Here is a 17732-nt window from a genome sequence, read left to right as displayed (position 1 = left end):
GATAATGGTTTTCCCTCCCAATTTAAAAAAACAAAACAAAATGTCTGAAAATCTCCATTGGTATGAATCCTACATATTATTAGCTAAAGATAGAAATGGCCTATTCGTGGAAAAAAACTAACATTCAATTGACACAACATTGAGGATAGGCTAGAGGTAAGGTAGCCACCCACAGATACAGTTAAGCTTAAGGATTCACTGTGCCTTCCACATACACGTACGTATGTTTAACATTAAAACATGATTTATAAATAATATACATCATAAATATACAATATATGTAGTAGGGGGTCGCCTCTCTCTCTTAAAGCTAAAGGGGTACTAGGCCTAAAAAAGGGTTGAAGACCCCCGCTTTAAAAGGTGCTGTAGGTAGGATTGCGAAAAGCCCAAAACGGTCTCCTAAGCCCCTCCTCCCACAAGGGAGAATGAATGCGTGTGCATGAGCAGCGATTGACACGCAGTTAGAGACACCCCCCCTGGCCCTGATTGGTGCATGTGAACAGGGAGCTGTGGATTTTTGCAAATCACACTACAGGCTGTCGGTGGTGCCAGAGGAGCCAGATTTTTTTTTTTTTTTTTTAAATGACCCGTTTCATGTAGTTCTACTCGAACATAGGGTCAGTTTCAGCAAATATGACAGAAAGTTAGTTTTATAAGTCTTACCTACTGCACCTTTAAACTAAAGTACTACTGTATCGGTGTCTTATGAAAAAAGATCAAAAGGGAAGCACTTTTTACCCCGGGGGCAGTGGTTCAGGGCGTTCCCACGTTGTTCTCTTTTCCACGTGATCGACAAAATACAACCTGCCGTTCTGATCCACCCTCTGCTCCCACCTAGATAAAACAATGGCAATAAAAATTGAGGGCATTAGGTAATGGTGCTCGGCCCCAGCCATTTAGATGATGGATGGATTTAAAACAGCTATCACAGCATGAGTCATGCCACTACAAGAGCTATTGAATAGCCAGGGAAGGTCATGATGTTGTCACAATGACGTCCCTAAAACAGCTCAAAAGGGATATTTAAGGAATAATAGCCTTAATGAAACCAAAGAGACAACAAGAAAAGACAGTGATAGGAATGGAGTGAATTAGTCACAACCGCAGTAATGTTCAATGTTCAGACACATCGGTGTTGTTTTCTACAGACAAAAAGGTAACATGTCGCCTTTATCTATTAATAATAATGCTCCTAATATGCACACTTCCATTTATCCATACATGGCTTCTATTTTTCTATTTTTGCTCAAAGACGACTCATTTCTTTGCAACACACTAATCCTCCTGAGAGATTAATACATTTTTTCTCTTTTTGAACTTCCTGTTGATGAAGTTTGTGTTTTTGGAGCTTGCACTCTTGTCTTTCTCCTGTGTTTCTTTGTCTCTACAAGGCAGCAAAACATATAATCAATTGTTTGGCTTGGGCACCGTAATACTACTATTGCCCAGTGGGACATTGGGAGATCAAATAATACTGGTCACTCATTCATGTTAATGACAATATTCTTGCATACGTGACATTTGTGTCAAACATTTTGAGTATTCTTTATCTAAAACAATCCCCTCAGTTCTTCTGCAAATATCGCAAAAATAGAGCTAACCCAGGGGGCAATGGCACAGCGTTGACAGCGGGGACTCTTGGGATGACAGCAGGGGTGATGCTGCTGGCCGGCTGTCTGGTTGCAGCAGCTCCAGAGCTGGAGGCCGGTGTGGAGTTTGTGTCTGAGCCTGTCGATGGACTTGATTCTGGGGCTGGTGAGGGTCCTGAGGCAGGTGTACGCACTGGTGTATCAGAACCAGACTGACCATCGCTGCCATCAGCTGGCGCAGAGCCATTACTGGAAGGTGCTGAGAAAATACGACATCACTGAGAGTTAAATCGTAGTTCTTCAGACTAGGACAGCAATTACAGAAAAACAAACAGTAGGACATGCCAAAACATTATAGTTTATCATTGTTTTTCCCTTCACAGACTTAACCACTAAAACGTGCGGTATACTCGTCGTTCCTGACCGGTCGCGCGACAGTGTGACGTCATGAGAGCACCGTAACTATTTATACTTGCGTGTGGTGGTCGCGACACTAGTTACAGTCTTCTCTTGAACAGAGGTGTCGCAACTGAGGAAAGGCTACCGACTTTGCCATTTCTACGGACTAGAAGAAAAAGGTAAACAACGGCGAAGAGAAGCACTTTGAATACTTCAGAATGTTTGCACAACGATTCAGTGACCTACTTCGTCGGATCAAGCCTTTCATTCATCATAACTGTACGTACACACCGCCGCCGACTTGACCTTCTAAAGTTACAGGAAGTCATTAATTTTCAATGGAAGCTGGTTTCTGTCAGCTGCAAGGAGCGGCAAATCTGTCGGCGTCGCGTTTTGGGTGTTTTGAGCGACCAGAGCGTCAATCACAAAGTTGAAAGTAGGTCAACTTTATGGTAATGAGCTATGACGCTGTTCAGCGGCAAACGCCAGCAACCAATCGGAATATAGACGTCCTTTGCGCTGGCCGATTCCGGAGAAACATACAATGTAAACTTTTGTTCCTACCAAAACATTAGTTCTGAGAATATGGAGGAAAAGCTCATCATCGCTGATGCTGGGTTCCCTATCATTTATGATATGACTTTGTTTGCGTATAGTGACCAGTTAACGTTACCTGCTGGTCACATCGTCTCTAAACAGTCACAGTAAAGTCCTGCATGGATCAACAGCTGGTGGCTGCTCGCTCTGCCTGCATTCTGCTGCGGTTCAGCGGCTAACCAGCGAGTTAACTGCTAACAGACACCGCTGCGACCAACAAAAATACAAATGCTGTCATTATATATGTAATTTATAAAAGGTTTCTAGTGTCGATGTATTGGCCGTGCAATGGCTGCTTGTGCTTTTTCCTTCAATCGTGTGTTGAACATGATCGAACATGCTGCCACATCAGAGCGGCCAAAGTGTCAAAAAGCTTCCCCGTACTTTTTGACAAGCGTCCTTGACAGGGCGGGCAGAGCTTCTTTTGCAGCTCAAGTCGGTGGCGGTGTGTACGTACAGTAAAAGAGCTCATCTTAACCCAGTAAGTTTACAAGAGAGACTTGCAGTCACTCTGAAAGTCCTGGCATCCGGTTGCCCTCAAACTCGTCCATGCTGAAAAAAAAAATACCTCTGGCCTCTGGTCGCGCACTTAAAATCCTGGCACGCCAGTGAGATCTACGTCATTTTGACGTCACATTGGCGCACAAATGTAAAGAGGCCCTGACACATTTTGGCCTAATTATTTGTCCTTAAGCTTAGCTCTGTGGGAATGAGGCTCATATAAAACTGGTCGTACAAAAAAAAAAATTTCATTCAGAGTGGGTGTGTGAGTTGACTGTTGGCCCAACCCCAATTAAGCCTTAGGGTAAATGTTTGACATCGATTAGATTGCGAGAGAGTACACAGTCAGGGGGGTGGGGGGGGGGGAAAGCACTTGAAGGTGAAAAGTAGGCTTGTTCGAGATAAACCAGGCCTGCACATAATCAATCACCAGCGATCGCCTGCAGAGCATTTTAACAGCTACTCATAATAAAAACAACTGGAGACTGTGTGCAAGCTGATATATGGGTTTGATAACATTTTAATAAACCGGACCTTACAGGACGCAAGTGTTTCTGTGACTTCCTGTTCAGACTGAAGGCTGATGGAAACGGCTGTAAACTGTCCGACTTGACCGTGCCTTTTTGTCACCGCCCCCAGCTGCCGCCGCCTGCTCTCGTCCACTTTACAAGTGAGGCGCAGTTCACCTCGAACGAGCCTAGTCTCTAGAACGGATCTAAAAAGGAACCTTCCTGCAGTAAATGTCTGACCTGGTGAAGAGGTGGGTCTGCGTGGGGTTGGAGGAGGAGGCCTGGAGGGCCTGGGTGGTCGGAGAGGCCTCGAGCCCCCTGATGACACCGAAGGAGACCCTGTGCTGTTGGCTGCCTTCCGGCCACTGGGAGAAGACCTGTGCTCTACAGCGTCCACAGCTGGGGAGCTGTCCCGACTCCGCCTGTGAGGAGGAAGGGTCGACAGAGATAAAGCACAACAAAAGTCAGAAACTAGTAATGTGACATTAGTGAAACTCAATAAAGAAAAAAAATATATATATATATATTTAAAAATCTAGTGTACCTTATGACATGATCCCCATTGGGTTGCGATGACTCCCCATTTGATGTACCTAAAGTAAAAACACACAACATAAATGAAGCAGAAATAGGAGCTCCTGTTTACACACATAACAAAACCAGTCAAACAAACAAAAACATATTTTTTATGTGATGGCACTAAACCCCGTTCATACGAATACAAAAGGTTTTGCTTGATTATTCCCCATCCTTGAACTTCAAGCAACTAAGACATGATACTGACCGAATGAAAGACATTTATAAAATGTGCTTGTTTCATGTTTTACAGGGAATAACTGTATTTCTTACAGTTGAAATGACAAGTAAACCACAACTTGAAAATACTCAAAGATGGTTATGATGTAAACTCAGTTCAGCTTGTGGCTCTTCCGAGACTCACTGTGATGGTCGGCCTCGGCCGCCGCGAACATCTCGGCGTCGACCGTCATTCCGTCCAGGCAGACGGACAGGTCTCCAACCACATCTGACAGGTCTCTGTCTGCACACAGCTGTAAGGTCTGCACCACCTCCGAGACTACATTGAGATGACAAAAATATAAGATGGTCCGAGTAAGACCATGACAACTGAAATACATCGTCTGCCAATAATGACGCAGGCATAGCTTGAGCCAATCGGTGACAAGATGCATTACCCTCTTTAAAACTTCAAAGTCAAACCAGCAAAATACAGTGGCAGTTCAAAAACAGTTGTTTCCTTTAGGAAACCAAATGGGGCCTCCGCCTAGGCCATACCCTATTTCGCAATGTCAACAAACATGAAAAATACTGTTTGTATCTGCCCCATGATTCCGATCTGCTCCAAATGTCAAGGGTTCTTCCTTGGCCAATGCTCCACCCTTCCACCAAGTATCTTTAATTTGGGCTAGTTTTTACATACTTCTGCTGACAAACAGACAAACCAAACCGAAAACATAACCTCCTTAGCAGAGGTAAGGATAACTTAAAGTGGCTATATGTAACTTTCAGTATGTGTTGATTCTAGCAGCCGCTTTGGACAAAAGCGGTAGTGTTTTTACCACACCTGCTGTCGTAAAGGTCTTTTCTTTATGGTGCTTTATTGCCCACTGTAGATTACTGAGTTAGCGTTACCGGGAGGTCATATAGAATGTTTTGCTCAGACAGAAAATCATTCATTTACAATAAGAGAGTACGTTACAGATGCATTGTTGCATTTCAAGTGTTGCAAACCGTAACTTAAGAGCTAAACCAGGTATCACACAAACACGGACTAAAAGGAATAAAACGCCTGCGCTAAATGGAAGGGGGGGGCGTAATTTAATGTTGGCTACTGACGTACAACCACATCGCGCAATCTAACGTTTGTTTTTTATGAATGAAATACATACCCAAGGGCCAATTCGGGGACGTTTTTGAATGACTTACAATCCCGTAATTGTTTCCATCTGTTCAAAGCCCGACCAAGTGTGACTCGGATTTCGCCCGTTGTCTTTCACTTTCCCTTTTAGCTTTTTAGTTGTTCTTCGTTTAATTTCCTTCTTTTCTGTGATGGCCCTGCCACAGTATCAGCCATAACTACAGCAGATAACTTCTAAAATAAAATTTAAATACAATTACTACTTTTACATACTCACTAACACAGGCTTTTCCGGTGTTCAGCCGAAATCTGTGACCCGTTAGAATGTGTACTCTGTTGCGCCGTCTACCTGCCGTAAATCATTTTGTGACTTTATGGGGGAAAATAAAAAAAATAAAAAAAATCGGACCAGGGCAGAGGCATTAATAAAAACTATTTCAAAATAGCGTTCCTTTTAATGTTAGTCTAGTTTGCTATTACAGGTCATTTATGATCATCAGATGGAACATTACACAGTTTCAGAAACGTGTAAAAGTTACATATAGTCACCTATCAGTTGCCTATGATGTGTCACATTCAACTTAAGGATCACTTAAATAAAAATAAAAAGTTAATTGTATATTTTCCGTGTTACCAATGTACAACAATACCAATAGTATTTTACTTGGCTCAGTGTTGGGACGGTTTAAATTATGAAAATAAAGGAACACCACAACATTGTAAGATCTGCCGTTTCTGTTCAGGCTGAATGTTGTTCTTGCTGGGATAATCATGGGCTCATTTGTAACAGAAACATTTCAGATCTAAAAGTAATTATAATAGAATACAATAATGATCAGGCAGAGGACTGAATGGAGTCTTTGGAACAAACCAAAGATAAAACAGCCCAAAAATCTCAAAAGGGCAAAAAGGGGATGACAAAAAACAGCAGCCTCTTTCAGGAATGATAAGTGGGGTGCCTTATTGATTCATTTTCTTATTACTCTGAAAACATCAGATAAACCACATCTGTAAATGATTTGAAATACTTTTTTTAGGTTTGCAGGTTTGAAATACTACATTTTAGGTTTGCCCGATTTTTAAAAGAGGCCTCGACAGCCCCAAACTGTTTTATTATAATAAATCTTTTTCATCTGGCAGTTGCGACGGCAGTTTGAAATAAATGAAAAAAAGAAGTGGGTAGCTGGTCCTTTCCTTTAAAGAGGAAAACCACGGAAACCCCCTTACAGTGTCACATGGCACTCCAGCTCTGAGTACTAATCTACCTACACCATTTCATCATGACACATGATGTCTTTGTACACAATGCAGGCCTCTGTGATCAAACAGAGGTTGGCCTTGTACCATTTATCTTAGTTTAGTTTGAAGTGGAGAAGAGTCAGCATGGGTTTGGTTAGTCTTAACAACTGTACACGTCCTCCGGACAAAGATTGTTAGTTGAAACTGGCCCACACTCATCCAGGAGGATTTAAAATAAACATGCATTTCTAAAACAATGCTTGTATAATGACGACCCAGGTTGAAAATGTATCTCAATAGCATAAACAAGAGAGGAATGTTTGTGGTGCTGTTTATTCATGAAATATGTACACATATTTGTACACTGGAAATGAATCGGCTACCCACATTGCAGACTGCAGGTAACCAAATATTTCTGAAATAGTTTTTGAATGAATTTCATCTGGGACCACTCTGTGCCTTATTACACATCTCTAAAACATACAGTAACACAGAGTGTGCATGTTAATGAAATGTTAATGAGTGTTTTCCAGCACAGATGCACACACATACAGGACATCCTGAGGAAGTTTGCTCATATTGTTGTGAAAGAAAACAGTGAAGACAATGGTACGGAGTGGGCCAGAAAGGAAAAAAAAAGAACATGTGTGTGTCATGCACTCACTTGTCATGTTGTTAGACTTGAGCGTGTCACTGACGTCCAGCGTGGCCATGCCTAGCAACACGTCTGACTTCAGGGTCTGGTGGCTCCAGACGCGAAACACCAGTTTGCTGAATGGAGTCACAATCCTGTTGATACAAACAATTCAGTCGATACGTGCAACGCATTGATACTTTTGAAAAGACAGATGTCCACTAAGGATCTGATAACAGAAAGCCCTCCAGGGTCTTACTATCAGAATCACAGTTTCAAGCTCAGTGGGCTTTCAGTGAGCACAATTTCCTCTTTTTCAGCAGGAAACTTTTTAATCTGGTATTCTCTTAACAATTTACAAAACGTAAACAAAAAAGGTATTAGCTTGATATCACGACTCCCACTACCATCCAAATGTATAAGCATTTTCTTTAAATGATATTGTGAAACAAAGCGGTACTACGGATAGCAACAAGGATAAACAATGAACTTCGGCAGGTTTTGTCTAACGTATCAATCATTTTAGTGGGTGACACACCACAGGTTCTTTTTGCAGGCAAAAAAGTGAAAGCAGCTGGTAGTTTGTAATCCATCAGCCACCGTGGCTGTGTGAGCAGCAAAAGTCTTTGTCCTGTCGTGAAAGAAACCCGCAGACAATAAAGTTCAGAAGCTATTCAGGGACAACAAGTGTCTTTAACCATCACTACGGCCGTTGTTTAGCTAACACCCAGGAAAAAAAACATTTGTGGACATATGGGCTCAGGTTCGATTATATCCCATAGTACATGCTCGTTACATAATAACTAGGCCCCCATGGGTTCAAGAGAAACTGTAGGAGAGCTCTATATTAAAAAAGGTCACTGTGCACAGCAGACGATCCTGTATAAGCTAAAGTGAAGAGGACATCTGATGTGTTAATATGTTGGACTGCAGGAAGTCACGTTGTGCCAGTGCACTGAATGTACAGTATACTTAGTATATTTAGAAACAGGATTCATGTAAATGAACCGGACACACTCTCACCACTGTGTGTCATTTTCCTTTTAAGTGCCAATCACTTGGAGATCACACACACACAATCTGGCTCAAGATCGTTACACCAGCAATTTTATACAATTATAAGGAAGTCTATTTTGCATGCTTTGGAAAAACTTCAATGTCTGCACAGTTTTCTTAGGAAATGATGATGTGCAATGCCATTTCAAGATAGGCTTCTTCCTTAAAGCCAAACCCCAACTAACTACACTGGTTTCATTAATCCCTTAATTCAAACTCTGTGGAATATTAGCAATCTCATGAACAGACACCATGGTTTATTACGCCAAAACCATCAACAGACTTGTTCAAGTGTTAGTACATTTCGGCTGAACTGTACCTCACCCAGCTGCACAGATATTGATTGGCACAGTATGTGTTTCCTTTACAAGCTTCATAGTAAAATAATAAGGGTAAGATGTCTATCAAAGATAAATAAATTGCCTCCAAGATATTTTCTGTGAACAATCAAACATTCACTCTGTGTCCTACAGTCATGTGAAAAAATTAGGACACCCATGCTAAAGTTGACTAAAAAGAGGAATCAAAAAATCATCTTTTGGAAATTGATCTTCATGCCTAATTGTAAAACCAGGATACTATGCATCCTGATAGTTCCTTGACGCTTTGGAATTACCAATAGCTCACATCATCACATCCCCTTCACCATACCTAGGAGACTGGCATGGGGTACTTTCCATAAAATCATCTCTCAATGCAAATCAAACCAGCTATTAGGCTAACTGAAATAAAACCGTGCCAATCTCTAGGTATGGTGAAGGGTATGTGATGATGTGGAGCTATTTTAATTCCAAAGGCCAAGGGCACTTTATCAGGATGCGTAGTATCCTGGATCCATGAAATAACTGGCCTTTAAAAATAAACATCTGCCTGCATCTATGGGAATTAAACATAGGGGTGTACTGACTTATGCCCCCTGTATTTTAAGGAAGAACATTTATTTATTTACGATACATTATTCATTCACAAAGAAAATTGGTGTCCTTAAAGGTTGGATTTTTCCTCATTTTTTTAATTAAGGCATTAAGATCAATTTCCAAAAGATGATTTTTTTTATTCCTCTTTTTAGTCAACTTTAGCATGGGTGTCCTAATTTTTTCACATGACTATGTCTATATGTTAAATTCCAGCACAACAGACCGAACATTTGCATTTTAAATACTATTTGAACACAGGTCTGGCTGGAGTAAAAACTCTCTTATGAGTAGCAACAGAACAATAAAGTTCTGATCATCAGAAATATGTGATCACATGTCATATGGGGCTGGTAATCCCGGCAAGACTTTGACTCACACAGTGAGCGGCTGCTTCCATTTGGGGCTGTGGGTGTTGTTGCATTTCTCTGTTTTCTTGGACTGGCCGTCGACTGTCACTTCCACATAAGGACTGGGACCAAACCAGTTTTTCTTGTTCTCTTTTAGTTTTGCTGATAGCACTGAAACAGGGAGACAGGGAGAAGGAACCGTGCAGTGGACAGTCAGACAGCAGTGTTGGTGCAGAAAGAAACAGAAAAGGGAAAACAATAATTCAGGAACAGCGCACACTTTTAAATAAAAAGCAGAACAGGGGATCATGACGGCAATGAAATCTGGATTTTACCAGTGCAACATTTTTTTCTTTAGCTGGTGAGGCAGTGTCAGTGACTATATCAAGATGTCACTTGGGCAATGCAGTGATGGACAAACATCGCCACACAATTAAAACGCACAAGGCAGAAAGGCAAAGTTTAGGTTCTCACAATAGGTCGTAGTCACAGCAGACATTTTGACTTGTCATAGTAGGAAAAGCACAGGTGTTACTGACAACGTTAACGATGGCTCCGTCATATTTAGGTGTCCCAGTAAGCCATGACAGTGTGAAAGTGAGCCAGCATGCACAATAGCAGGACCCTGGAATTGAAGCAGCTAAATAGAATTCAGCCATCACCAATTGTTTTATTAACCCTTGTGTTGTCTTCCTGTCGACCATGAAGTTGATGTCCTTCCGGGTCAATATTGAATTTGGAAAACTTTTTTTGGCGCTTTCTTTCCCTGCTGTTTTTGTCGCTTTCTTTGATGCTTTTGTAAACGTTTTTGTGACTTTTTTCAGCGCTTTTTAAAAATTGTATCCATGGTCAATAAACCTAATGTACATGACATTATACCTATTGTTTTAATAAATAAAAAAGCAGAAACTATGAATTATTTTGAGTAATTGTTAAGATCAGAGGATGTCGAGTGAATCACAGACTGTTTGTATCAAAACTTGTCGAAGTCAGGATGCTGTTTTGAAACCATTTAAACATTTTTTTTTCAAATGCTATGAAATTGTAGCCTGACAAGCCAGACCCACATCAAGATGTTGGGTCTGGGAACTCACCATTGGCAGGGCTCAATCCGAGGGGCGGGATAAACGGTTGTCTTTCAAATTCCCTCTGCACTCATAGCCAACCAGAGCAACGCTAGTTGATAGATTAAACTTTTGCCGTATCCGGTCGGCAAAACTCTGAACACAAACACATCGTCCTTTTTTAAGAATGACTTCAGTGCTTAACTCCAAGTCTTCCAGAGTCGCGGCCAAAGCCGATTCCAAAGACCGCTGTTCGCCAGCAGCAGCAGCCATCTTCTTTGTTTTCAGGTAGCAGGGAATTCACGCGGAACCGTCGCAACTCTGCCGTCCTTATATTAAGCCCGCCCACCGACTCTATACACGACGTGATTGGCCTGACCAGAATTTGAAGAGTTGCTAGACCGACCCAACGGTGCGTCTCGATTTCTAGGCTAATGAAATTGAATAAAAACACCCAGAATGCAAAATTAAATGAAAATAATTACTGATTTTTACCTGCAAAGAACGTACATCCATGTTGTTTTGGGGGCAATTTGGTTATTGCTGATATATAAAGAAAACTTTGAAAAATGGGTCAAATTTGACCCGAGGACAACACAAGGGTTTACACCTGTGCTATTCCTTGAAGAAGAAGAAAAATAAATAAATACATACGAGAAATAAAATTTGAAAACATGTTTTTAACCTGGACCTCTGTTCCTTTTGACAAAGACTTACCAATGATTTGTAGCTGTGCCTTCATAGGTAAACCGTTGGAAGTGCTTGACTTGGTGACTCCACTTGCCATGACATAGGGCTGGGGTGAAGGCCTGCAGCATAGACAGCACATCATTAGGGTGGTGACAAATCACTTCCACACTGCTGCAAATTTGCAGCGTACAGATGAGATCATTTAGATCAAGTATATTAAGACGAAAATGTGAAACACTAGGGCTGCACAATATCTCGTTTTTTTTAAATCGTCATTGCAATATAAACTGGGGCAATAAACACATTGCGAAATGCTGCGACTTATCGCGAAAGACACTCAGAGATGTTTTGTGTCAATTGAAAAAAAAAAATATATATAAAAATAAAAATCTGTAGAAAACTACACTTTAACATGTAACTGTTTTTTTTTTTTTTAGTGGTGCCTTTTATATTCTATTCAATTTTATATTTGTTCAATAAAAGAATGTTGGGAATAAAGCAAATATATTACATATTGGACCTTTAAGTATTAGTATCAAGTATGGTTTAACATTCAGACACATAATGACTGCATAACAATCAGTCAGTCACCATTAGAGACCGGTAATGTAGACTTTCAGACAAGAGGCATACAGCAAATTACTGTTGCCAATATGAATAACACACAATTATGGTCTTCTTGAGACCTCTAAATTACCTTGTGTGCACATCCCATACTGTTAGGTGCACTTGTTTTTGCATGTATTCATGTCATTTGTCGGTTTTCTGCTTGAACCATGATCCAATATTGAGCCATAAAGTCAAACGTAGCTCACCGAGCCTTCCTAGTACACCATGTAGCCCTCAGCTACTTGAAAAACTACAGATGCACTAACTGCAAGTCCCTTTTTGGACAAAAGGGTCTGCAGATGAAATGTAATGTAATAACACTCATCTGGAGCATCAAACTTAATAAATGGGGAGGCAACATTTAGAAATTGTCTTCCTGGAATCCATCCTCAACACGCAAAACAGTATTATCAACTGTTGTTGACATTTGCATTCAATACAGCAATAAAACTGTGAACTCAAAAATATATAAGTAATGTGTAGTCAAACAAGCCTGCCACTCTCTTGGAGTCAAATTGTTGCACCATCATGGAAAGTAATAAAAGGAGACAAAGGTCAAGCCTGCAGTCCGTGAAATACTGCCTGCATTAACCAGACTTAACCAGACCAGAATACTGCCTGTGCCTATGCTCCTGCTCTGTCTATGCTTTTGAGGGCCAAATTCACTGGACTGCAACCTGAGCCACAAAAGCGTACAACTGAATGCATAAAGATTACCTAGATGCCGTTCTGAACAAAGATTTACTTTATACTGCAACTTGAAGTTCTACACATCCGTCCACGGTTATCTAGGTATACCAGGTTACCACATCGGGCTACTATTTCCCCTACATTTCCCAGCCTTTTAGCAACACACTTTCAAAAGGACCACAAATTAGCTGCTATGGTGTTCTAACCAAATCCTTGCTAAACAGTAAGAGCCTTAAGGAACGGACACCAACACCTAATGTTTATGCTTTCAGTTTTAGATCACTTTTGTTTTTGTTTTTCACAAAATCCACTGTAGCTGTAATGGAACTATTATTACAAGACACACAGACAACAAGGTTACTTGGTTTTGGGGATAATAGTGCCTTTAAAAATAGTGAAGACCAGTCATAGAATGTTTGCTCGACAGCAAACAGATATGAACTCCTGCTAAGCTGCACCACTGACAAATGTGTCAAAGAGAAAGAGAAAAAAAGGGAAACAATGGCACAGGAATTAGGTCCTGTAATCTTTCCTAGATCCTGGTCTGTGCGTCACTGAATAATGCATGTTCCTCAGTCTGTCTCGTCCAGTATGCACATGGCAGAGCAGAAGAAAGTCAGGAGCTCCTGGGTAAACTTTCACTTTGCCTACTGCTTTAGGCTCTGTCAATAATTCATTGCAATTGCTGACTTTGCAGCCTTGTGAGCAGGCAGACTGCGTTTGGTAGATGAGGGTAATAATTCGCTGAATATTAAACTCTACAATGGCTTGCCTTGACTTGGATTTTTTTAAACCAGCTAAATAGCATCATCCACAGGCCAGTTAATTATGTTTGGGGAGTCTGTGACGCATTATAAATTGAATTTGAGCTCAAATTGCACCATTTCCTTGTTTATAAAGCTCCAAGTAGGGGGTCTTATAGGGTTTTGTGCACTTGAACAGCACACTTTGAACAATATCACCTGAACTCCTCTAAAAGATCAGAAACAGCCCTAAAACTTGTCCAGGCTACAATTCTCAAGACACTTAGCTCCTCGGACTGGTTAACTCAAACTGTTACACCATGACTACGCACACAAAACAGGTGGTGCATATTTCCAAAACATGCCTTCATGATGACCCACTTTATCATACGATAAAGAGACAAACAGGTTCTTCTGTTATAATGCTTCAAGGAAACAGCACTCAGGAGTTTCGGGTCTATTTGATATTCTTCACCGTCCATACTTAGACCAGTAACAGATTGTCATCTTTGATTTTTCAATCGAGGTAATTCATGGGTTGTTTGTTATGTTCTGAAGTACACCACGATAGCATATAAAAACCTGATCACAAACAAGGTCTCAGATGGAAATCGAACATGACTTATGTCATTCAGGTCAGGAGATGTTGTGATGATTATTTATAGTGAAAACATTTCCCATAACACCAGAGCCCCAGCCCAAGAAAACAGACAGGAACACAGCAGCCAGCTTTCCTGTTTGGTCACCAGATGACTAAACATTCCATACTGCCTGTATATAAAAAAAAAAAAAAAAACAGTGGCAGAGGACACAAATCAACACAACCAACCTTGCCAAGTTGCTGACGCCTAATAACCATGACAATAAAATCATTGTCTCTTTCCTTATTTGCTTTATCTGTTTTCCCCCACATAACTAGAATTATCCAATATGATACGATCCGATACGAAACTCTGCAGTCAGAACTGATGCTTAAACTTCAATAATGAAGTTCAAGGTTTATCTTCAATAATTAAGTTTATTAAGCAGTTTTGCTTAGCAGCTTGATGTAGCTATCGAATGTCACATATGTCGTACTGAGTGGCTCCTAACATTTTCTTAAAATCTCGGATTTTGTGTACAAACATGTCATTTTACTGAAGAGCGCAGCCAGACCACACTAACGTTAACGTTGCCAGATATTAAATTGAGTTTGGCGTACTGTTCTCGCCATGTGAAGACACGTAATTTAGCTAAGGGGAAAAGTCGATAACTGACAACGGCCACCTATTTGTAATCATTATCCCTCCACATATTGCCTTTTTTGTACGCTAAACTATGCTGGTAGAAATGACATAATTTAACGTTAATCCAACTCCAAGGAATAACGTTAGATAACGAGCTAACGCTAACTCAGTTAACGTTAGCCGTACAGTGAGGAACAGTATGTCCTGGTTAGCTATTAGACTGCACTGACGCTAAACAGTGTGAGTATTTACAATGGCGGTGTGGTTACAGGAGTTGCTGAGTAGCTAGCTAGCTACATGTTGAATGTCAACTGGTCACCAGTTCTGACAGCCTGCAGCCATGTCAGCCTGGCTAACTGCTAGCCTACTAGCTCGTGTCACGTCACATCATGGCTGGATGGTAATCCCAAAGTCCAACGGCTATAAAAAAAAAACAACAACCAAATACGACCGGTGAGAAATCTAGTCATTTCTAAGCACTTACCCAGATCGGAAGGGAGGCTGTAAAACCAAACTGGTAACGCTGCAGTGAACCCCCTGCCCTAGGTGTGCAGGATGTTGAGGTTTCAGTCGGGGCTTCACTTCAAGGAAGAGGAAACTTCCACCATCTTCGTAAGAACACGTCACGTGATCGAAACAAGGTGGGGCGCACGCTTCTCCCCTTTGCGCTGTGATTGGACCAGAGTTGGAGCAGGATTGACCAATGGGCGGTCAGTAAACATGCTGATGCATTTAGGGTCCTTGTTGGCAACATGTTGGCACCTTAAATGCAACAAGTTGTTACAATATTTTTTTTTTCAGTCTATGGTTGAAACTAATTTTTCTTTTTTCGTTTGTTGCAACCAAGAACCAGAAAACGGAATGGATTATGCATCAAATTTATTTTTCAAGTGCCATTGAAGTATTTTTCGTTGTAGTGTTAAAAGTGAACGAAATAAAATGCAGCATTAGCGTGAGCATGTGTGGTGGCCTAAAGCAGACAAAAAACAAAATAAATAATGTATTGATAGATTCAAACATTGGTTTAATGAGACACACAAGGATATGGATATTCTAACAATCGCTTCATTCATTAAGTTGAGGTGTAGTAAGATAAGACAGTCAGGATGGGAAGGAGGATTGTCTCAAGGTCTCTTCACACAGATAGGAAAACAGTGTTGCACTGTATGGATGAGAACAACTTTCTTCAAACTTCTCACAGAATGGAATGTAACATTATTCACAACAATCTTAAAATGTGCAATGCATCAATGCACTCTTGTTTATTGTAGAGTATGCACAGCCCATGGTCTTTTGAAGTGCAAATGCATTCTTACCGATTTACAAAGTAACACAAAAGTCACAACTTTTTCCTCTCGGGTTACATCTGTGTTATCTGCTACATTCCTGCTGCCCACTGATAAGACGTTTCCCGGCAGCACATTAAACCTGTAGTAGCCTATCATTTAGTAATATTAGACTCCTCAATTGACACGAATCGTATTGAACTTACTATTACATGATGTTAATTGAATTCTACATTCCCGATATGTTCTCCTGTTTTTAGATTTGTCCAGATTTACTGTGTCGTTAGACACTAACGGTCCAACTAATAACAGCAGATGGCATTGTTGTACTTCACAGCAACTGCTGCTGCAGACCATAGTGTAAATCAGTCATTTTTTTTCTCTTCAGTCGGGACATTGAACGCTTACTATTTAATCTAATGATTATACATTTTCTCTGTTTGTTTTATAATTTATAAAATATTATATCACACTAGCCTACAATTAACTGAAAAAGCAGTGTTTTGCTGTGATGAAAGTAGGGATATCATTTTGTTTTGTTTTGCTTTTTGTTGGAACTTATAGTGGCATGTTTTATTATTACTAGCCTATTATTATTATGATTATTATTTTTTATTATTATTATTAGTCTATTATTATAATTATTATTAGTCTATTATTATTATTAATAATATTTACGTCCTATATAGTTTATGGATATTGTGTGACACAGCTAGGATCTTTCAAAATGTCTTGATTAAGATATTTTTCCGTTATGGAGTTGAATAAAACAAATTCAGCACATATCTTTCTAACCTCTGATATATTGTCTGTACCAGCTGGTTTTTGAAACGACTGCGCTCAAGTGTCAAAATATTAAACGGAGGAGAGCACGATCATACCGGAAGTTGTTCTTTACCTTCAAAATAAAGGCTTCGAATTTGTCACTCGAGCTCGAGATATAGATACACTTATATCATCATTTCATTAGCCCACATCACCTATCATGTTCTCTCTTGCCTTCAACAAATGATCGTGAATCCAATTCATGCTGCTGTTCATGTCCGACCTCCCCTCCCCTCTGGACATCTACAGAACCCGCCTCACCCGCAATGCAACCAGCATTGTGGGTGACCCCCAGCCCCCACTCACACAGCCCTCCTGCCATCTAGGAGAAGGTACCAGAGCCTCCGGGCCTGTTCCACCAGACTGGCAGACAGTTTCATTCCCCAGGCTGTCAGGAAGCTCAACACCCTACCCCCCTCCTTTTGGCACCGTGGGTCGGAAAGAAACGTATTTTAGATTACTCTGTATGTCTGGCACATATTGCAGAAATTGACAATGAAGTTGACTTGACTTGAATTGACTTGATGTAGGCCTGCATCAGAATGATGTGAAAATCATCGTTAGCCATCAAGTTACTACATTTCCTGTTTTTCTTGCTTCCTTAGTGTCTGAAAAGGCTTCTGGCTATTGTAAATACTTTGAATTAGACTATTGGCGTGAATATATATTTATGAAAAATGCTTCTACAGTGTGATAGATATGATCTGACTAAAGTAGAAAATACTTTTCCATCGGTCACTCTAACTGTGTTACCAAAGCTGAATTTGTGTGCTCAATAATGACTTTCAGAACAGTACTTCAAAGTCATGGAATGTAGTTGTAAACTAATGCCTAAACATCCCTTTGGTTCTTTTTCTTTTGACGTTTCCCAGTTAGTGTTTTATTTTGAAAGTAATAACAGGATTTTATGTATTTGCTACTGTGCCTAGCTTGAC

At 40.5% G+C, this 17732-nt stretch overlaps 1 protein-coding gene across 3 annotated transcripts in view; it reads right to left on the bottom strand.

The window, feature by feature from the left end:
- Nucleotides 1–15311, bottom strand: part of itchb (itchy E3 ubiquitin protein ligase b) — a 33099-nt gene extending 17788 nt beyond the window's left edge. The window contains exons 1-9 of one of the 3 annotated variants that reach the window (XM_078254370.1): nucleotides 15171–15311; nucleotides 11446–11537; nucleotides 9694–9835; nucleotides 7375–7499; nucleotides 4536–4670; nucleotides 4140–4188; nucleotides 3836–4017; nucleotides 1602–1848; nucleotides 739–834 (exon numbers count right to left, since the gene is read on the bottom strand). In XM_078254370.1, the coding sequence (XP_078110496.1) occupies nucleotides 739–834; nucleotides 1602–1848; nucleotides 3836–4017; nucleotides 4140–4188; nucleotides 4536–4670; nucleotides 7375–7499; nucleotides 9694–9835; nucleotides 11446–11515 (1046 nt within the window). In that variant the 5' untranslated portion in view covers nucleotides 11516–11537; nucleotides 15171–15311. Of the gene's footprint in view, nucleotides 1–738; nucleotides 835–1601; nucleotides 1849–3835; nucleotides 4018–4139; nucleotides 4189–4535; nucleotides 4671–7374; nucleotides 7500–9693; nucleotides 9836–11445; nucleotides 11538–15170 lie in introns of those variants that run through there. The other 2 variants (XM_078254371.1, XM_078254372.1) reach the window with 2 other exon arrangements.
- Between the last annotated feature and the right edge of the window lie 2421 nt (nucleotides 15312–17732).

This window comes from Sander vitreus, chromosome 7 (assembly GCF_031162955.1).
Source record: "Sander vitreus isolate 19-12246 chromosome 7, sanVit1, whole genome shotgun sequence".
In the NCBI taxonomy this organism is placed as follows: Eukaryota; Metazoa; Chordata; class Actinopteri; order Perciformes; family Percidae; genus Sander; species Sander vitreus.
Note: the sequence above shows the minus strand (reverse complement) of the source record. Positions and strands in the feature narration are given on the sequence as shown.